This window comes from Ptychodera flava, chromosome 4 (assembly GCF_041260155.1).
Source record: "Ptychodera flava strain L36383 chromosome 4, AS_Pfla_20210202, whole genome shotgun sequence".
Classification (NCBI taxonomy): domain Eukaryota; kingdom Metazoa; phylum Hemichordata; class Enteropneusta; family Ptychoderidae; genus Ptychodera; species Ptychodera flava.
In genome coordinates this window covers 40,102,424-40,125,919 of record NC_091931.1, presented here as the reverse complement: position 1 = coordinate 40,125,919, position 23,496 = coordinate 40,102,424, and the positions used below count along the sequence as shown (strand labels likewise).

The window sequence follows — 23,496 nt, the reverse complement described above, 5'->3', positions numbered from 1 at the left end:
TTAGGGATACCCCCATATACTTCCGCGTGTTTTGATCACGAGTTAAGCATGTTGGAGAATCATGTGTCCAACTTTTTTCAATTTTTATTTTTAGATAATTATTATAGATGTAAATTGATGATAATCTCGCTTAACAGAGTCAAAATGTTGACACAACGAAAATTGAACTTCATTAATGTGGTTTGTTTACATATCAAGGTGATATCACTTCGCTATGGCTTCGACATTAGTCGTTAGAGGGGTACGCACCTTTGTCAATGGTTAGTACCCACTGAGATGTGTGTCTGTTTGTAAAGGGAAGTCTGATTGGTCAAATGAAGAAGTCCTCAGGTAACCCGGAAGTAAATAAAGCAGCAGACTCGGATTTCGTGGATTCGTGAGATGGAAAAGTTAGCGAAGCAGTAGATGACGTGGCCGTGAAGACACGGTTGATGCGCAGTTTCCTCACGGTTGTTCGGATTTTGCGTAGAAAAGGTAAGAGTATTACATTAAATTAGCTGCACAAACTTATTCCAAGAATCGAATCGAATTATTCTAAACTTTAGTTTTCTGTTTTACGCGACTGCAATACTACCGATATCGATATACATGGCTAGTCTTGTGTTGAACACACCTGGTACACACTGGATGATGATCTGATTTACGCTGTAACAGCTTGCAATTTCCAAATAGTATGACGCATCCCCTTTTTCGGTTTGCTGCAGCCTTAATTTTCCTGTTGACATTAAGATTTAGCTAGAATTCGGGCATCAAGGGAAAACGTCTCCAGGATCAATCCACCACTAAGATCCTCCCATTTTACAGGCATTACACAAAGGTCTGTAGATCACATCTAGGGCCCGACTTTCATTTGATGACCGTACGGAAAAATTCATGTAACTTCCATACATAGTCGTGTGAATTGTTATTCTCAAATTTAGAGTGTGCCCCAAATTTATTTTACTTTGCCAAATTTAACAAGTTTGCTTTGTCTACAAGTACTAAGGAGACAGACCACTAGTACTAGCATTAGGTCTACACTATATAGATGGACCAACGTAGGGAAACATTCATGTTTTTCTCCTTTATCCTTGAAAGGGAATCATGGTGTGGATCATTCAGTGAAATTCCACGAATATGCCATATCAGAGAGAGAGAGAGAGAGAGAGAGAGAGAGAGAGAGAGAGAGCACATCTGAACGTAATTTGATGTACATGATACACTTGCGTTCAAGTCCAATTCAGGTTTGAAACTACTGCTAGATAATAGGTAGGATGGCCATAGGCTGATGGTACTACAACCCGTGGCCAGATGCTAAAATCCAGTAGGTGATCGTTAGTTAACTGAACCGGGGATCCAGGATAAAGTTCAATTTAGATCTATGCGGTGACACGTGATTTAAGCCAAGTTACATCATTTTTTAGTTCTTTCCTTCACCCCAGGACCAATAGCGAAACATAAGCCATGGCCAGTAGTGATGAGGACGGAGCCTTTGAAAGTGCTGATGAAGGAGAAAATGAGGTTCAGGTGAAAGGGAAAGGGAAAGGAAATGATGCAAAGGAAGGTGACACCAAACAGAAGGAAATTACCTTGCATGAAAAGGAAACAGAAGCAGAGAACTCTGAAACAGGGAAAATTTCAGAACAGACAAGTGAAGTCAAAGAGACAACAGAAAAGCCTAAATTAGGAGGAGGAGATAATTTAGACAGTGAACCATCCAGCATTGACACAAAACTCAAAACAAAAATCACTGACACTAGGCAGTCTGATACATTACAAAAAGAGGATGTTCTAAAAGATGGTAAGCAGTCAAGTGAAAGAAAAACTGAGGTGTCTCTCCAGGAACCTGTAGGAAATGTAATCACTGAGAGAGCGCCTCCAGAGAAGACCCCTGCAGAGGTAGAACAGGAGGGTAAGATACACTCTGCATTGGATAAACTCGCATCAGCTGATGATAAAGGTAAAGATGCATCATCATCATCATCATCATCATCTTGGGGAGGATGGGGATCATCATGGTTGTCGTCAGCAACAGCATCAGTTGCGTCAATGAAACAGTCAGTAGGTGAGTCAAACAATTATGATGCCCTCAAAACTTAAAAGACTTAAGGTTCCAAGACAAGAAATTGACCATTTTAAACTAACAATTCTCTAGTGTTTAATAAGCTCAGAACCCCCGTTAATTGTATATTTTCGGAAAGCCTAGATATAGGGAAACATTTTTGTAACCATAGTGTCACCATTGTTTACATAACTATCACGTGACAGATAATTTGCATAACCTTTCAAAAATCAGTTTTCCCTATGTTTTGTTTCAATGCTTTGAGATATGTGGCTGAAATTCATGTGAGTGCAAGCTATCCTACAGGTCTTCAAAAGTGTGTCTCAGAATTTTTTTAAACCTTCTTAAACAGTTTTTATGCCAGAAAAACTTCCAGAGCAGTGAATTTTACCATAGTTGATTTCTTTAAAATTGTGCTCCAAAAAAACTAAGCAAGATGTAAAAAATCTGAGACACTCTTTGAAAGAGCGTTGTGACAGCTTGCATTCCAGCAAGTTTGAGTCAGATATTTTGAAGTATTGAGACAAAACATAGGGAAAACCGACTTTTGAAATGTTATGCAAATTATCTTGTCACGTGATAGTTATGTAAACAATGGTGACACTGTGGTTACCAAAATGTTCCCATATATGTAGGCTTTCAGAAAATGTATACTTTACGGGAGTTCTTAGTTTATTAACCGTTAGAGAATTGTTAGATTAAAAAGGTCACATTTCTTGTCTTGGAACCTTAAAACTTTTGCTGACACTTTCCTCAAGGAAACTTTTAATCATTCTCTTTCAAAAGCAAGAATAAAAAGTGAAAAGGGGTCAACGTGTAATTTTTTGTACAATGGAAACAAATTATGTCACATTTACCAACATTTGAAATTGAACGTGGCTGTCATTTCCGTGTTAAACCCTATCGTGAAAATTGATTTTCAATTTTCACAAAAATGAAATGATGAAATCTTTACTTACCCCAAGACATTTGAAATGAGTGCACACAAGTTGTACCGTAGATAAGAAAAGTATTGAAAAAGTTTAGAGTCTGAATATCTGTTTCTCAGGCTCATTCTACCTTAATAAGGTATATGAAAAATCTTTTATGTTGTAATGGGGTTCTCTTGTTTTGCCAAATGAACAATGTGACTTAAAAGATTTTACAAAGCTCATACAGATGAACAATGGCATTATGTGGCTATCTCTGTTTGAGTGTTCCTGTGATAAATAAGTTGATGTGCTTTTTGAGGAATTATATTGCCTCTATACCAGCATATTGCATGTTACTGATCATGTGATCATGTAAGAGGTATATACCTTGAAATACTGACCTGACTTGAGAGGTGTGGTCAGAATTTCACCCTATGAGGGAAGGGTATGATAAATATAACCATGGCAGGGCTTGAAATTAACTTTTTTTATCTGGTAGTCTACTTGGGCTACCATTTTCTGAAGAAGGTAGCCCAGTGACAATGGCTGGTAGCCCATGCATATTTTAGTTCAGGAATATGTTTTTCAACAACCAGACAAGAAAAGCTATTTTTGTAAATTCTGCTCATGAAGTGAATTTTCAAGTAATTTGCAATTGCAATTGCACACCTAATACCCAAAGAAAACAGGTATAATGGACAACAGTGATACTCAAAAGTTTGGTGACCTATTGACAACTCATTTCATTCACAGAGTTGTATGCAAATTTTGATAGTTGTCATGACAACTAACAAAACCTCAGCACGTATGACAAACTGAAGCAGGGCTAAAAATTGGCTTTCTGTGGGGAGGAGGCATAATGTCTGTGTAATTGTGATTGATACATATGATCAAAATGTAATAAATTTTCATTGTCCATCATTTCCTGTGCCTGTCGTCAAAGTACAATACTAAACTTGTTGCAAAATTCTGCTGCATGGTCATCTTTGTAATTTGCAAAACAAAGTCACAGTCTGGCCTTACCGTGCACAGCTGGGTTTGACTGCATTTAGGTTGTCCAAAAATGACAGACCAGATATGGCATGCCAAGTACTGGCTGAATTTCATGTCCTGGGCTTTGGTAGTCACTGTGGGCTTCCATTTCATGGATTTTGGTAGCCCAAGGAAAAGTTGGTAGTCTGTGGACGTGAGACTACCGCTAAATTCAAGCCCTGCATGGTCAAGTGCATTCTCAAATGATAAAGGTGGATGTTATTCATACTTTTACCTTTACTGTCTTCCCATTCAGTATTTCTATGAAATGTTTAATAATATTACAAAATTATATGATGCAACTAGACTGGTGCTTGTGTGATAGCTCCAGCAGACCTTCAATTGTTCTGCACTGTATTCATTAATGAGTTGCCTTCTTGGAACCATAGGTCAAGGACTGACATCAGTGATAGAGAATGTTGAAGCATCACTTGGTGTTCCAAGCCCTGAGGAATTACAAGAGGCCGTCGACATAAATCAAGAACAGACACAAGGTGATTAAATCCACAATTTGGAAAATTGTTATTGATCTGGGGCCATCCGATTTCATCTCACTTTCTTTATATTACAACATTTACGCAGTATATGCTGTATCTGTGTTCACAATGCTGTACCGGTACTTTAAATAGTGACCTATCAGTGTATTATACATGCTCTGCCTCAACTGTACCATCACAGCCTACTGTACCATATTTTTGTTATGTAAGTACATACAATGTAAGTCAGGCAACTGAAAAATTCATCTGTGATTCAAGAAGGAGGGATGTACCGTTTTCTTTTGAATTCTTGCAGTGTACCAGTACTGTTTTTCTATTGCATTCTTGCAATGGACATGCATATTGGCAAACTCTTGTGAAGCTGTATATTTGTGGACATTGCGATCTCTATAAATTCTATCAGACCATATTTCAAATGCAATTCCTAAACAAATGTAACGATGCAAATATTGAATAGAATGTCATATAACTCATTCCCGTGACATTTTACATCACAGTGTGAGTAATATTTTGCCTTTTATCAAATTTCACCAGGTTTCAGTTCTATTGTAATGTGTTTGTTATCAACTGAATATGGAACATTGATTCGATGTGAAAATAGGATACAGAATATAAAAGATAATATTTTTCCTTCAATGAAAAGACAAACCTATGCCGTCTACATAATGTAGTCTTTCTTTGTCTGTTTTGATGAGTCCACCAATATAGCATGTTTTCTGTTTCTGTTGTTGTATAACCTCACTGTGTGTCAGATTACTTGGTGCCATTTCAAAATCTGAAAATATCCTGATGATGGATATTATCACCAACTGCTCCTCCCTCAACAAACAGGCGTATATTATCTCCCAAGCATTAATACAATACTTAATCAGTCCAGTTAGTTTATAGTTAACTACAGTTAAATCCCAGTACCTTATATAGCACAAATCTAGGTTGTTTGTGGTTGCAGTTACATGAAATTATGGGTTAATCTGACCCTATTATAGGTCAGAGTCCTTATTTCAGTGACCTTTTTCTGGAGTGATGTATCATCGAAATAGGCCATTTGTTAGTCTATGCTACTCCACAGTGATTTGTTTTTCAACGTGGAAGCTGATTCGCTATCTGCTATGAATAAAGAAAATATTTTAAGGCCGCAATTTAGTGTGATATTTATTTTACAGAATATTTATTCAGTTGATGAAAAATTCAATGGAGAACAAAAGATTGACAAAGTGTCAACAATTTCACACATCTACTAGTGCGAAAACCAGGAGTTGAACAGGGCACCTTAGAGTTCAAAGTGTCATAGAGGAGGATCCATTCCTAGTGATAAATATCATTTAACCATACGTGAAAAATATAGCCCTTCAGAAAAGGAAACTTGCTTGTGAAAAAGCAGAGATTGGATGACAGAGACATATTTAACATAATGGCACCAATGCTCTTGTATTTTGAGATGGCCAATTGTGAGTTAGAAATGTTTATCACTGTGGTTCATTCAATGTCAAGAAAGATGGTAGACTCATTGCTGTTATTACATTGGAAAAGAAATAATTAACTTGTCTTTCTGTTTGTTTGTTTTTATTATTTTTATGTATCTATGTGTTCGGGTATCAGTTAATGACACCTTGATATTTGTGATATCAGCAGAAAGTTCTTCCTAAATTAATATGCTTACTTTTTGTAATTAACTATAAGAATGGTTGCGCAATGGAATTTTGACAGTAAGGTAAAAGATCTTCCAAAGGTAAAAAAAAAAAAGGGAAGTATAAGGTAGTGTAAATTTGAAACAATCTGTCGTGTTACTGGTAAGAGAATATCATACTTGAGTTTTCTGATAATGGGCTCAGTGTGTTTTTTAAAAAAATTTGGTAAATTGTCAGGGGCACACCTGGAGCTTAGTAAACGCCCAGAGCGTTAATTTGGTAGGGTAATCAACACCCACTGTGTATGTATGTATGTCTGTTTGTTCACCACAAAACAGTCATTTTATTACAGCGTATTGGTAATTTTTAGTGTAAGGGCGAGGAAAATTGAGATGTCCCTGGGAAAGATCAAGCAAAACTAAAATCCAAAATAAGCGCTAATCCCAAAAATAATTGCCCATAGGAATTTATGTGGATGGGGCCTATTATCAGAAAACTTCATAGCAATATATATCACCTAGAGCTCACAGTATTTCTATTTTTCATTTACCTTTCAAGAACAAGAAGTCCCTTCAAAGAAAGAGGTAAAAGAGAAAGAAAAAGATGCCAGTATGGACAGTGGTAGTGATGGAGGATTCTTTTCAGCATTTGGAGTGTCTGCTTTGACAAGTGTTGTTGAAAAAACTGTAAGTGTTGTAATTATCCTCAAGATTTCCCAATGTATTTGAATTAGAAATGGCGGAGATATGTGTAAACAAAAGTTTACAACTCTCACTTCCTTGGCTCACATTATTGCTATAGTAACGGCCAGTTGCTTTGTGTATACTATTTGTGAGTGTAAATCACCAAGTTTCATATTGATTGTATTTTCTAGGTGTGTACAGAGCAATGATTTGCTGATCCTGCCTGTAAATGACTGGTTCTGCTACAGGGCCAGTACCATAAGCTCTGAAAAAATTAATATGACAAAGTAACATTTGCCTTCTAGCCCACTGCCAGCATCTCAGTTCCTGTATGGCATTATATTTAGGGATTGCTCTGTGTTGCCAGGCACCAGCAGCAATGTGTTTCTACACAAGTTGACGTGAATATTCATGACCATGGCATTCACCATACCGGTACTCAAAAGCTACCTGCATTAAACCAAAAATCAAGCTGGTGATTGCAGAATCGACAAAGGGTGTTCAGAGATGTATAGCATGAACATAATTGTGTCAATGTGCATATTGACCTGTACAGGGGTAAGATAGGGCTACAGTTTAATAAGACTTCCCTGCTATCATTGCCTTTCAAACCGTGTAAAGTTCAACAAAGGAAGAAAAGATTTGAAGTGAGTCACGACCACATCAACAGACAGTGTAAAATTTGATGCCTGCAATCATTAAGTACATTCACCTTTGAAGAGAATGAAGTTGGTTTTAGAGCTGCCAATATACGTCGGTCATGACATCATCACACAAACATGTCAAGTTTAATGTGCACAGTTCATCAGATAAAGTTACATTTAAATGAAATCCGTGGCTGTTCAGTCAACACTAATTAGTCTTTTAATGGATGTTTTGAATGGAATGTTATCTCCCGTACGATTTAAATCTACAGAAGTTGGCAGCAGTCAGTATTGATCCTCAAATTGATAATTAATTAGAGGATAACAACCTAGGCTCTTACCTCACCAGAGACTTTCATGAAAACTTTTCTGATTCCGTGTCTTGAATTCAAATTCTACCAGAACATACCAAACCACATGATGTAAGTGTCTAGAAATCTATATTAGTCTCTCTCTTGCATTTCAGTAAAAAACCAAAGAGTTTTTTTAAGGGGTCTTATTTTATTCTAATTGTCTAGTTGCTGAAATTACAAAGATTACAAGGCTGTGGCATTAGGGCAGTATACGTCTCAAACTTCAAAGATTTAAACGTCTGCTCAAACTTGCCTCAAGGAAACTTTTACCGATTCTCTTTCAAACACAGTGCATATTTTTAATTACAAATGTCACAAAAATAAGACTCTCAAAATTTTATTTACTCCCAGAGCTTCAAAAGGAGCAAACACAAGTGGTAGGTCAGAAACGTTCGGTGAAAATTTGAGAGTCTGAATATTTGTCCAAGGTGCATTCTACCTCGATGGTGCTTTCCATGTTTGAAAAGACCAAGCAATAGAACTACGACAAGTAGTAGATCACCTGGTATGCTCAGTTATTTCACCTCCACATGTCAATCTATGGATCTAACTGCACAATTTAAAACAACAGTTGGATGTACCAAAATCTAAGGTCTTGAATGAGATTTCTGATCAAAAAGAAGAAGTGAAAATGAAATCAAAATAATGAAATTTACTGCTGCCGTAGTTTTAAGTTTCCAGGTTGCATGGTTGCAAGCCTTTGAAATGTACCAAATGGTTGTTGATTTTGGGTTTAAAGATTTCATTAATTTATGTAACATCTGCCTGATATGATTGTGAGTGATGCAATAGTAATAGCTGTTTGTAATTTAGCAACTTGAATTCTGCTGTTGCGTTCCAATTTACTAAAATCCAAGAGCTCTAGGACTGTAGGTCTGTAGGTCAAATGACACTCCACTGACGCACAAATAAGTTCTCTTTGACGCAAGAAAATCTACATGCCACTTGTACTACAGGTAGTACATGGCCGAAATTTGTACACGCAATGAAATTGATTCCAAATACTTTGCAATCTTGTTTGGGAGAAGGCTTACTGCTTGAAGGAGATTTATTCCACTTTAACAAATTAGTTTTCTTGAAATATTGTTCCCCCACATATTATGCATGTACTGGCTTATAAGTAATAGATTGATGCATTTTCATTTTTCATGACCATGCCTTTGAAATGTAAAAGTCTGGTGAATCATGGACATGCTTTCCAATATACCTTGGATTACACCACCAGTCCTGTGTGGTCAATTATTCATCAGAATTTATGAATAATAAGCAATGATAAGCTCGAAATATTTTCCATCACGTTTTTGATATTACTTTGTCGTTTTTCTGTAAAGTCTGAATTTCTCTGTGATTTCAAAAGTGTTGTGTTGCAGATTCTGTAAAGCTTAACAGCCTGTTTAGTTGCTGCCGTGCTGTTAACACAGCATGAATTGCCAATATTAAATTACTTCCTTTGTGCTTTAGACTTCTAGTAGCGGAAGGGGATATGAGGAACCCACACATATTGATAAGATTTTGAGCACAATATTTCAGGGAAACTAATGACAAATAAATCCATTCTTCAGTTTATGTTACAATGTTTTAAAATTTTTGCTGCTGCTTATTTATTTATTTATTTATTTATTTATTTATTTATTTATTTATTTGTGTATTTATTGAATTTCACTATACATTGGTGCATAAGTTGTGAGTTTCAGTCATTTGGTGGTTTCTTTTGCAATGTCATGTCAGTGTCATGTTATCTCAATCAACCTCAAAACATTTTTTTCCTTCCTGCTAATTGAAATATTTTATGACTTGCCACATATGTCTTGTAAGCAGTATTTCTATTCTGCCAAGCCTCTACTCCAGACACAAATAGTTCTTTTGTTTTATTAAAATGAGAAAATATTTCAGAATTTCATTCAATATTCTATACCAAGCTAATTTTTCATCAGAGAGTACTGTGTGTGACATACCAGTACATCAGGCTTCGACATTTGTGAAGTTTTCATTTGGACTGGGAAAAGGTAGACAGGAACCACAAACAACAAGAAAGAAAGTGAAGATATCTTGCCCCAACATTGCAAGGGGTCATTATTTTTGGGAAAGTACAAATGTTTGTGTCAGGCAACAAATGATGAGAACACTCATGAAGAATGAATGCTAAACAACCCCAAACACAGACTTCAGTATATGGCGTAGAGCATGGAATTGTTTCTCTAGTCTTAAGGTGGCCTAACACATAACACAGCATATTTTGTTCAAAATCACTTCTTGCAAAGATTCTTTCAATTTTCAATAGTTTGTCAATCAAAGATTAAAATATTGGTTGGTTCACCTTTTAGCATGACATTGACAAGCAGTAGTATGTTTGGTAAGAAAGAAGTGTTAACTTATGCAAGTTTATGTAAATCACCCAATTTCCTGGTTTCTTTTTCCTCCCATGTTCAAAATTTCAAACAAATTTAACTGCACTCTGTCTGAGTCAAAAAGGCAATTTTGTTTGGCAATAAATTCTTACATTTTGAATAAGAGTTATTTTAATTTTGCTTATCATGATTTTAATCACTTTTTTGAATGTCAGTCTTTCAACCCTTGCCAATTAAGAGTCAGAAGAGATATTGCAATTGTTTTTTTCTAAATATGCATAAGTTTCAAAGGAGATATTAAATTTCATAAGGTGGTATCATATTTTTTTACTTTAAGTAACTTTTGTTATTAGTACCAAAATTTAGTTTATCTATCCCAAATATTTTCCCCATATCCTTTGATTAAACTATTGCTACCATACTAAACTTTAAATTCTCTGCTTTATTAAAATATATGGTATGAGTTTCTTTCCCTTTATCATGTTTTTACTTTTGTTGATTTACTTACCCTGATAGGATCCCCCAAACATGATTTGTCACTAAATATAGCTGCATGCATGCGACATCGGACATACTGCTTGAAATTCGGACAAATTTTGTTGGTGCATGTGTAGCTGTTGTTGCAGCTTGTAGTCTGAGCCATAAATAAGTGTGATTTTTAGTATCGATTATGACACTACCAGGTTTTATTTTCGTCATTTTTGTGGAAAATGCAGACAAATATTTATTTTTGCATATTAATGAAAGAAAAATGATGTCATTTGTATGAGAAATTATGGTTCAAAACAGTTAATTTTTGAATATTGTAGATTTAAATATCCATATTCAGTCTGTTGATTTGCATTTGAACAAACAACATCAGATCAAAAGAAGCTGGCAGAAGATAAGTTTCATCTTCAAGTTCATTAAAAATTCAGCACATTTGCAACTCCATTCAGTCTGCTAATTGTGGAGTGCAATCCCCTAGGGGAGAGAATGGATGAATTCATTGCATTGACATTGATTCAATTTGATAAATTTGAATCCTCACAGGTATCTGGTGGGTTAGATGCCCTGGAGAAGATTGGCAAGAAGACCATGGACGTATTACAAGAAGGTGATCCAGGCCTAAGGAAGAAGAGGTCTTACTTCAAAGACGTCACCGGAGGAACTAAACCTAATTTGTCTTTGGTATGTACGCTTAACATGCTCCATGGTATGAATAGTATGGTGCTGTTGAAGTCTATGAATGTTTATATCTGTAGCAGTTTGGTTCAGACATGTTGGACCTGCAATATTTATGCCATTTACTCATAATGCAACTGGTATGACATATAATATGAGTCTATAAAGTTGGAAGTTAGGAACTACATGAAGATGAGCATGTGCATTCATGCCGTGTACTTTTGTTGACACTGTCAGAATGGCGAAAAAGAGAAAGTAGATTCATTTCTGGTCACTTGAAAGTGTAGTCATTTCCTCTGTCTTTATTGTCATTTTCCCAAAATGAACACCCAGCACACAACTTATCCTACCAAGTTCACATTTTGCCATCAGGTCAAGTTGGTTAAAACAAATCCCTTATGGTGCATTTGAACAAAACATCGTACATTCAAAGGCCTCTGAAAACATAGATTATAAGATACTGTAATTATTATCTTGCTGACTAGCTGTAACATACGAAGCCTTAGTCCCTTTATGGAGGGACCGTGACTGAGCTACATATAGGTGTGTTAAACAGTAATGGTTAAATACCCCTTATCACTGACTTGGCAGTTAGTAAAGTGATACTGTTTGGCAGAAAAAGGGTTTATGATTCACTATGTTGTATCAAAAAATTAACAGACTTCCATTTTGGTCCTGCCTTCTCTTGTTACCAATAAAATGATCAATAGAAAGAATAGTATTTTGCTGTGAGTGATAAATTAAACAATTGTTGTGGTGATCTCATTGTCATACCTAAGCATTTAGAGAAGAGAAAGAAAAAAGAACAAGGAAAAATTCTTATAGTTTTGTTAAATGCCAGGGATCTGAGATAAACCTGATATTTTATCAGCTACAATTAATTATCCTGTCAAGAAATGTCGTTCTTACATCAAGCAGACATTGGGAGAGTATGTTTTCCTGGCTGATATATCCGGTGAGGTGCCCATATGCTTTATGTACATGTTACAAAAACTTTGATAACATCAGCTTCAATTGAGCTGTATCGTGTAATCGAGGTACTCTCCTCAGGAATGACTTTCCGGATCAGCTATCAGAACAAGGAAATTAAGAGGGATAGCATGTTGTGCATCCGTATTTGAAAGGGATTGGCTTTGAAAAATCGGACAGCCATAGGAATGCAGACTTATTCCAACGTTTGCCCTCTTTGTATGGTAGAGCTGTGGTTTTAAGACAGCAAGGAGAATCTAGTTTCTATTTGTTAGCTTTTTATTTATTATAGCGACTGAATGTTATTACCCAGATGCAAGATAAGTCAGTGTTTCCTCTGAACTTATCTATGGTATAGATAGACATCGTTACATACAGTAGACATACAGCAGACACATTTGTCCAGCAATGATGCTTACGTCACAGTGAATTTTATTGCCGCATTCTGTGTTGATATGAATTTCCTGTCCATTGAAGACAGTTCAAACACCTTTTTGAAAGTTTCAATACCCTGTATGTTGTGCTGTTTGTCTTTGTTGAAATGTGTGAGTTAAAAAATAGACGGAGGGAAAAAATCCATTTCAGATTTATCATATTGATTTTCCTCTGTACATAATAAGTAGCCTTAGTTTCATAAGAAGTAAATTATAAAGCGTAAACTTCCAAAAGAAAAATGAATGTAGTGCACATTTTCAATAAACATTACTAGAAACAGCGCAGTGCATACCACTTACTAGTGTTACACTCTGTAATAATTGGTTTAAACTGAACCAAGTTTTTCAAATGGTAAATTTACTGCACTGCTGAACACTCAATTTATGACTCATCTGAAAAAAATAACATTTGAAGTTTTATTGCTTCATAGGGCTTTGTTATTGTATGCATGGATGGATATTTCCATAGTTCTTGAACTAAAAACATTGTTTTTGTGTCCTTTTAAAGTAATTACTGTATATCATTGTCCAAGTGTCTAAATTAGTCCTTTTTTCCTGGAAAATGTCTCTTCACCTACATGAATGAGTTTATGTATACATGTACATGTATAATTATTATGATTATGACTGCACACACATCATGATGATGTATGTGACTTTTGTGTGTGAGTGCTGGCTTAAAATGTGTTTTACATAACATGTCAATGAGACGATGACAGCGATATTTGTGTTTTAAGATCTTTGTGGTCAGGCATTGCTAAGAATAATGGAACGTGCTTGAAAAGAAAAATGACAAATTTCAAAAGATGTCTATCAAATAGCTTAATTGGAAGACCATCAGATCAGTTTGAGCATTTGTGTCATGACAGGATTCTGGTTACAGATCTATTATATCAGCAAACTTGGTCTGGAGATTTTAAAGGATTTGCATAAGCACAGGTTTGTAGGTTTCTAGAAAATGTAATCTTGGTTTCAAGATTTTCAGTGAAGTGAAAAATTGTGATAATATGAGCGCAGTGTTGTGATAGAAATTTGGTCAGATGTCTTTCACATTGCACCTTGATTTACAAACAGAACTCAAAAGGATGTACCTTTTGATTCTGAGGGAAGTTTTAATTGATTAGATATTGATGATAGATGTGTTCGTTTGAAATAATGTCTTGATGTACAAGAATGTGGGGACTGAGACTCAACAGTTTTTAGATCAGTTTTTAGATTAAAGAATGCAGCAGAATTTTCATTCGACTTGTCACATAATATGAATTAAACAATTACAAAATAATGAGATGCAAAAAAGCGGAAAACATGAACTTTGAACCTGGCTACCACTCTTTTCACTCAGCTCTGTTTTGTTTTTGCACTGGGTTTAGCATTTCTTGCACTCTGCTTGTCCAAAGTGTCAATACAGGATGTTTTCATGTAAAATTGAAGTTTCTACCTGCTTTCTAATTACTGCTTCATTAACAGTTGTTCCTCTAAGCTGTCTGTAAGTAAATCTGAGAGGATGTATTTGCCACTTAACCACATGTTCTGTGAATCTCACAATTTGTAGTGTGATCAATGAGTGTCAGTTTTGTCTGACTTGGCATTCAGTATGCATCTGATCTGTATTGTTTTATTAGGTAGAATCGGCCTTGGGTACAGATATTTGGCCTTTCAAATTTTTACATTACGTTTCTGATCTTCCCCTCGTATCTGCTCACTTTGTAGTAATTAAATTGTTAACATCTGATTCTTTTGAAAATCAGAACTTTTTCTCTTGAGTTGACACAGGAGGAACAGCCGTTTTGAATATCAAATATCGGTAAATTTGAAGTAATATGTTTTTTCAGAAATCAAAATTTGCAAAAATGACCCCCGATTTTTATTCTCAATTTTGAAAGATAATGGTTAATAGTTTCTTCTGAGGAAAGTTTGAGCAAAAGTTTAAGTCTTTCCCTTTTGAGGTAATTGCTGTCTTAATGAATACGTAGGACTCTGGAACATCCAGTCCATCAGACCATAATCATGGCTAATTTAGATGCTAGCAACCTCTACAATCATGCAAAGGTGATAGATAGGGTATTGAACTGCCAAAAAATTCTACAAGTTTAAAAAGGAAAAGCAAAGCTATTTATATTCTAAGTTATTATCTTCCTTTCACAAATATGATTGTATTTCATCTGTCTTGACGTCGACAGCAGCCTTAAAAAGGCCATTTAACTTAATGAAATTGTACGTCAAGCACATCTCTTACGGAAAACACACTTGAGGACTTTCAGCTAAAATTGATGTCAACATGTTTCTACATCTGACTTCAATGAGACTGAATGATCAAACAGACTTTTGTCAATAATTTATAATCAAACTAATTTCCATTCAGCAGCTCTGCTTCTGTCTCCCACTCTTTTCTTTCCCGGCATAAGCCATGCACCTTTGTGATGTTTTCTCGGCAATTAGGGCACCAGGCATTCCCCCAGCTTAGTTCAGCATTGCTCTTACATTTTCTTGAAAAGATGTAACTACTGAAGGACCTGGATGTGCTGTCATCCATAATTTTCACCTGCTCTCAGCATGAATGCGGTGCTTTCATGCGTAGAAATGCCACTCATATTAAATCATCGTTATTGTATTTTATTTCCTCAAATGTTTGTCTTTATCTTTGGCTCGCAGCTTCTCAGAGAAGCCAAGGAGGAAGCTGCCAGGGAAGCTGAAAGGCAAACACAAGAAGAAGAATTCAAGAAAGCACATTTTGGATTGCTCTTTGATGAATACCAAGGTGTTTATATCCACTTTGTAGATGAGTCCTTCATCTTTTGTTTTTTGATACATTCTCCCCCAGGAATAGATTTCTAATAGCCACTCTAAACAGTTTTGATAAAATAAATTAATTCTTTCATGAAACAAAACAATAAGAGAATATTAAAAGATAGCGACGTTGTCTGTATAAGCCAAACACTCATTCATTACTGTACAGTTCATATTGCTTTCAACAGTTATTCATATCCTGTATGTCAGGTATTTTCCACAGGGTGTTATGTTTGAACACTGGAGAGCAGCTGGTTTTCTCCATGGAAATGTTTAAGCTTGTCAGTGATGTATTCCACAGACCTGACCTTTCAAAAATATCGTTTATAATAATAATAGGCGCTACATGTATATCTCGTGTGCGGCATATATCTTTAGCATAGTATTATTGTACGTTATCTCCAAACATGACATTTCAGACTGTCTGTTTTTTCCCTGCTGAACTGGTATTGTCTCAGATTTACATGTAGATTAATGGTCATGTCTAAATTAGGATGTGTGATATTGTATTGTCAGGTCTGGCTCACCTGGAGGCGTTGGAAATGCTGTCCAATCAGAGTGAGAAGAAAGTCCAGGCGGTGTTGGGCTCGTTAACAGGTGACAACTTTGAGTCGATGAAGACGGAACTGATTGAAATCAAAGACGCGTTCCAACTTGATGACATGGATGAAAGCCAAGGTGACTCGTCATTATTTGTCAGCACTTTGAAATCTGATGCTTTCTGTGCACAAGCGTCAATAAATCAGACCTGCTTTCTTCAAATGTATTTAAAACATGATTTAAACTGATGCCGGTGAATGGTCACCATTTATTCTCATTACTTTTGAGACGCATGTCCACCTACATCATGTAGCCAAAGCCAGTTTTGTAATCATGGTCATACATGATATTGCTAACAGTCCATCTGATATCAAAGATTGATTTCAGCTCATTTCCCTGAAATGGCAGATACATAGAAATGAATCAAAACTCTGTTCTATTGTCACCGTGACTGCTCCTAGCCATAAATACTTCAATTTCATCATCTCCTTGTTATTTTCTTGGAAATACAAAAAAAAAGCCTGCATTTTGAAAATTGTTTGAAGATTACATACAGAAATTAGAATGGATCATGCACTGGTATAAGTAATATTTAAAAAAATGTTCACAATAGACTAATCCCTTTGCTCAAAGTACAAAAAAATGATGGTTACATACAGTTCAAAGATACATTTACGAATTATTTGATGTACAATTTTTGCCAGTTTCATATTGCATTAGGTAATATATATATATTAATATATGTATTTATCATATATCTACCATTGAGAACAATAGAATTTTTCATGAGCTAAAAAAAGCTATGTGTGTGTATGTATTTAAATATATATACATGTATACATATATATATATATATATATATATATATATATATATATATATATATATATATATATATATATAGAGAGAGAGAGAGAGAGAGAGAGAGAGAGAGAGAGAGAGAGAGAGAGAGAGAGAGAGAGACACACACACACACACACACATAGCCAGATACAGGGACACACAGTGTCACATAATATACAAAAATTCTAAGGCAGAGAGAGGTGGTTTTTCATTTAATGTTACTCATCATTACTTCTCCATGTTTATTGTTTTGCATTAGAGTTGCCAAGTGATGAAGACTTTGTCAATGCTATCACGGAGCATTTGTTCAGCCTCAGCATTGCTGCCACGCCAGATAAGCTGAAAAAGGTATGTCAGCGGTTTTGAATGAACAATTTTTATATGCTGAATATTGATATGATACCTTGAATGATGGAATCCCATTGGGAGAATACATGCACAGAACACTGACCTCTCTTCTTTTCCTTTCAATGCAGTGTATTATTTTACTTGAAATACAAAATGAATGGTAATGTAATTTGATACACTGTATAAATTGATGAAACACTGTTTATTCTGGAATCTTTTATATCAACTTTGCACTGAGTCTAGGTTAAATTTGTTGGCTTTACATTATATAGAATTATATACCGTATTTAGCTTGTGAAAACTGCTGGAATTAATTTAAACTGTCACTTTGTTTCCATATCATTTACTAATGAAGCGACGTCTCGCATCACACCTGACTTTTGATTTTTATTGGTGACTTAATCATCGCCATTTCAGTACAATCACCTTTTCTCATCAACTGCCAATTACATGCCAATATCCTTTCTCACACAGACCCAAACAAAAGCACGTACATGGCTGGAAGAGTGCAAGAAAGACCAGGAAGCGAAAGACGGAGAGAAAGCGGCAAAAGATCCCAAGGTAAGTGCCCTCACAAAGATTGACTCTCGGGTATCAGACATGCTAATTATGTTTGTCCGTTTCATTTGTGGGTGAGTCATTGTAGGATGATTGCCGTCACTGTGTTCTGAATAAGAAGATGTGATGTTCAACAAGGTTTCAATTTTATTTGTTTCTCACAGACAAACCACCCCTATATGTATCCCTCCTCTTTCAGTTTGAAAAGGTCATTAAGTCTTGAGAATAACAAATGTTTATATTTCAGAAAATCTTACGTCAACTTATACTACTTCTGAGCTAAAATCCCACACAGAAAAAAAAATCATTGTATTTTTAGTTAAGATGTACAACGGACGAAGAATAAATTGTAACACACAACTCCCCAAATATGACAACCCAGCTACTTGTTTTACCTAATGTACACAGGTTAACAATTCATCATATTTAATGTGCAGGTCAGAGCCATTGGGTGGTGCACTGTGAAATACAATCATTTGCTTGAATTGTTCAATATTTCATCATTCTGCCAATATATGAAATATATTAGCTACCATTTTATAGCTTGGTATGTTAATGCACCTGAAAATAGTTTGTCCAGTGTTTCTAGTGGTAGTAATCCGATCATCTTAGAGAGCCTTTTGTAACAAATTCATAGAAACATGAACGCTTGAATCATGTTGAATTGTACTATGGCTTAAGATAAACCTGATATGTTCCAGTCATGCTGGTAAGTTTTATATTTAGCAGAGAGCATTTCAGTTTAATTTATTACATGGTCCATTAGGACAAATATGATTCCCTTCCTTACAATGATCCGTAAAACCAAGCATGTCTCTTTTTATAGGATATCCACACCGTTGCAATACAGACCCTAGCAGAGCTGACTGCTAAGTCAATTGAGCAATTCCACAAAGCGTCAGAGTTGATGCTATTGCAGCAAGAGAAAGACAAAGAAAAGAGTCCAATCGAGAGAGCGACCAGTCTCTCAAAGTAAGTCTGATACATGTGACATAGCTAGAATCAGGCAGAGGGCTGAAGATATAAAAAAAAAACAAACAAAAATCATGAAGCAACTTATCTCAAAGTAATTATTGATTATCTTGAGATCAATGGTACTCAACATTCTTGACATCAACATTCTGACATCAGATAAAAAATACCACCATGATATATCTGTTCAAATGAGTTTCATTGGCAAAAATGACTGATTGTCAAAGCCATAATTATTCGCCGTAATGCCCATTATGTGAAAATATAGAGTGTATATTCCAAATTTATAAATCACGTTTCTTCAAGATATTCTTTCAATCACCTCACTATATTCTGATTTGCAAGTTAACCTTCAGTTTCACATATGTGTATTTGCTGTAAAATAAGTACTGTTTTAACATTTCTTCACAAACACACATAATTAGAAGACTGAACAAGACTTCCGTATTAAAGTCAAAGTTCGTAATTTTGCTATGCTTTCACTTGGCAATTCAAGACAGTGCTGATTTTATCAGTTTAGGGTTTTGTGTACTGAGTAGTAGGTATCATGTAACCTCATGTGTCCTGAGCTACGTATGCGATAGCAATCTAGAATTGTCATAATGATATGAAGAAAAAAAACACTGATGTATCCTTTCCCCACAGGTTGACAACTGCCCTTGGTTCCGAAGTGTCTGTGTTATCAACTAAGTTTTGCGAGTGTCTTAATGTTGCTGCTGAGTCGTGTGAAAATCCGTCATCTGTCAATCCACTTATTACCAACGTCTATCTTGAGGTTTGTATTTAGAAATATATTTGCCATTTTACCAAAAAGATGGAATTGTTGATGACAATTTTCAAAAAAAACTTTTGAACCTCAGCCAGTTTTACGACTAATTCTGATGAAAAGTGAACTACTGGTATATTCCATCACTCAATACACCAGTTTGTAGTTTTCCACAAACCATGTTCCACTTGGTGAATAAATCTTGTAATTTCAGCGTGAGTCAAGATAAACTGCAATGTTCTACATCCTCAGGGAAACAAAAACTGCAGAAAAAGTATATAAATTCATTGCAAAAAGTGTGAACAGTATTTTCAGAAACAACTTCAGAACAGTCTGCCCAAAATTCAATGACTCAGAGTTTGAGAGTGTGATTTCTTAAAATCCATGGTAACAGATAGACATGTGATATTGTCCAAGTCAAGCTGTTGAGTTTCTCATACATTGAGTGAAATAGCGTTAATTAAAGTAACCAATGTCCTGTCAAGAGGTGAATGCATGATAGTTAAATGATTTTCAGGCATGCATATTGTGTGGGAAAAATACAGACACATAGGAAAGTCGAAGGCACTTGTATGGAAGTGTTTTGCAAATTATCCAGCAATTCCTTCTCCATTTCGTGTGGTGTACAGACGTCTAATAATTATTCTTATCGTAAAATGCTCATAATCCTCCATCTGATGCTCGATTAAACTCTTCAACAAAGACACTGACACATATTCATTGACATTGTTACTTCCTAAACTACATAAAATAATAAATTTCACATGGACATGGTATATCGGACTAGCTTGACAACCATTTTAACACTTATTTTTGTTTCACTTTCCAGGCATCCAACAGTGCATCGTACATTCAAGATGCATTCCAGCTTGTGCTTCCAATTCTTCAAATTGTTGCCATAGAAACCCGCAATGCAGAGAGCAAATCTTAGGCATGCATTCACACAGTGGGGACTCAATCACAAGCAAGAATATTTTGAATCTCAGGTTGTTTTGGAACTCGCAGGGTTAAGAGGACTTATTTCACTGGTAGGGAAGTAAGGAGTCAGGATGTTCCATCTCTCCGAGATTGCTGTCATTGATGTCTGTATTAGCCAATATCCACGCAAAGAGACCATCGGAATATACCAAGATTGTCAGCATGGGATCTGCAGCAAATGCCCTCTTCAGTCACTGATTTTTTTAAAATCTTGCTGTTGCGGATGGAAATCTTGAGGTAGAGATGAAGGTGTTTGTGTCATTGAGGATAGAACTGTACATTTTGTAAACATTGCAGTGTTTTTGTGTCGGTAGTGAAATGCAATGCATCTGTATAGAGATACAGAATTTTTAAGCCGATACATTATCTTAAGCATGCGTCCAAAGATTGTTAAACACACACACACATATCATTTACCCATCTCTTACCATACATGTACTGTATATTAATTTACCAGTTCACACACTATCTCTATTGTTGTCATTAAAAAAATGAATTCTTGGAAAAGCCAGGTCAGCTCAGGAAATGAATGCGTTCACATCTTAATAGGATGTGGTCACATCTTAATACCTGGGACTGAACATCCACGTTCTTGTCTGACACTTCAGAAAAATAATCCTGTAATGATGGTCTCCCCACACACCGCTCATCATATTACATAGGAAATACGTAAGCTAAATTGGTTTCTACCATGTATACTGATGTGCATGTTTGTACCGTGAGATGAAAAGACTGATGTCTCACTGTCAAGTTGGAAATGACATCGTTTGAAAAATGTTCAATGATCTGAGAGACAGCAGAAAATACTGTGGCCTGGAGATTTCCTTGAATTAGAGAAGATAGTGATGTTGTTTGAATTAATTTGATTTGAAATCTGAAATATACAGCCATATGAAATAATGTAGAATATTTTGTTTGTTAACAACACTGTTTACTGAAGGACATGCTTCGGAAATAAATAGTATTCTAAGCTTTTATTTATTTTTATTTTTATTATGGGAATTGGGAACAGCTGCACAACATTGAAGACAGCAGAAATTATAAAATTATCTTGAATTATCTTGTGTGACATATAATGTGAGAATTTAGATATTTTCACCTGCAGTAGATTATATTGATTTATACCTTTCCAAATGATGTTTTTTGCAACTACCACATGATGCCAGCCTTTGTCATGCAGCTTGCGTAGTAAGTTCTGTGGTTTTCATATCATAGCAACAGCTGCCATCTTCTTTGCTCAACTTTGCTAAGTACTATCCGTACTTATTTGACCAACATCTGAGTTTTATTTGGTGAAAATTGGACCAGTCCCAAGTAGATCCAAGGCAAATGATTGAGTCAACAGTACCTGTGACCCAGTAACCCCTTGCCCTTCTGAATGGGTTACAACCACAGTCCCTGTACAACATGTGTCAGTGGATAGATTATAACATACAATCAGCTGAGTCAGACATACTAGAATGCAGTTTCTCTGGGTGTTCATTGAATTTGTTTTAACCATAAATGCATGATGGTATTTTTTTCAATTTTAAATCTGTTAGTTTCATAAATCGCGGGGTCTGGCATACTTGAATTCGTAACAGATCAATGTTCTTGCCGGCCCTCATTTTGGTGATGGTGTCACTGTTGAAGTTTTCCTCTAAAATATTTTAATTAAATTATTGTAATCTATATAGCATTTGAATACTAAGGCTGTCGGAGCAGTTCTTAATCTGCATCGGAGATAAGAAGTCAAAAAACATTTATCGTTGCATTCGACGTGTATTTTGTCAAGTGGGTTATCATGGCTACACAACAGTGCAGACAATGGATTTTGGTCATAAAATATGAAATTTTATTTTTGCATTGCATACAGTTGGCTGATAACAAAGATGGAGATAAGGACCTTCTCGATTCCAGAATTCAAACTGATGATTTGTTTCCATTGCAATTATCATTGTCAAACACTCAGAAATGGCATACATGTATCTGGCATCATGTGCCAACATGCAGAGATGATTTAAATACAATGAGGGTCATAGAGCTTGGAAAATACTTTATGACATCCAAAGTTTAAAATCCGCGGTTTGAGATGGTGATCTTACATGACCTGTGAGTTGTTAGAGTAAATAAAAAAATGTTATGAAAGCAATAAAAAAGTTTTTTTCTTCAAAATCTGTTCCCTGCAGATAGTCCACATGGGCATGCAACAATTATATACACAGAGCAACTGAGAAACACGTCATCTGCAATTTTTAAGCTGTGATAATGTCCTACATACATTGATATTGATGACAGCGATACTGAATGTGATTCTAAAACATCCTGATGAATTTGCTGAAGATTCAAACAAGATTGTTCATTCATTTTCAAGGAAAGTTTGGTGCAATTATGGGGAACTATATTTGACAACTGGGTACTTGGCTAAAATCTTCCGCCAATAACCATATTACATACAATGGGTAAAACTACTTGACTATGTGATAGTTAAAAGAGGGAATTCTTGTTATGGAGGTCACCTCTTAGTATGCTTGCTTGGGAGCCATACCTCCATTTTGTCATAGTGTTTTCTACATGTAAAGTAAAATATTGCTAATCTGGCATTCTGCATTTGTCTTCCGATATTCTCACATCCATTGCTAATGGCCAGCCAACCCCCTCTCTCAATATCACAAGTATGACACATTTAAGCTAAATTGGGCATTAATGTGAACAGGTTTAACAAGAAAGACAAACTAGTAAATACTTTAGATGTAGAAGATATTTAAATAAACTGTAAGTATATATAGATTTTGTTCTTGCACAATCTTGTCAAATCTACTGTATTCTGCAATAGAGTGACAGTCTGACACAGCTTTATTGAACTGTTTAATGGTTTTCACCTTGTAAGTGTAATTTACCAAAAATGACAAAGCAAGCAATAAATTCAAAGGAATAGATTGTTTTGTGTCCTGGTGATTTGTCTCATTCTGTATTGTTTTGCATCCCAGTGATTTGTCTCATTGTTTTATTGACCATGTG

At 35.6% G+C, this 23,496-nt stretch overlaps 1 protein-coding gene across 2 annotated transcripts; it reads left to right on the top strand.

The window, feature by feature from the left end:
• Positions 1-259: 259 nt before the first annotated feature.
• On the top strand, positions 260-23,414 carry LOC139131742 (protein FAM114A2-like). 2 transcript variants are annotated; one of them, XM_070697950.1, is made up of 12 exons: positions 260-474; positions 1,422-2,044; positions 4,374-4,478; positions 6,668-6,795; positions 11,170-11,307; positions 15,357-15,462; positions 16,008-16,169; positions 17,134-17,222; positions 17,697-17,783; positions 18,607-18,752; positions 19,398-19,527; positions 20,348-23,414. In XM_070697950.1, exons 2-12 carry the CDS (start codon positions 1,444-1,446, stop codon positions 20,447-20,449), a joined length of 1,794 nt encoding a protein of 597 aa, XP_070554051.1. In that variant the 5' UTR covers positions 260-474; positions 1,422-1,443; the 3' UTR covers positions 20,450-23,414. The 2 variants fall into 2 exon arrangements, with proteins under 2 accessions (XP_070554051.1, XP_070554052.1); XM_070697951.1 differs by having other exon boundaries at positions 304-474; positions 1,404-2,044.
• Positions 23,415-23,496: the final 82 nt, after the last annotated feature.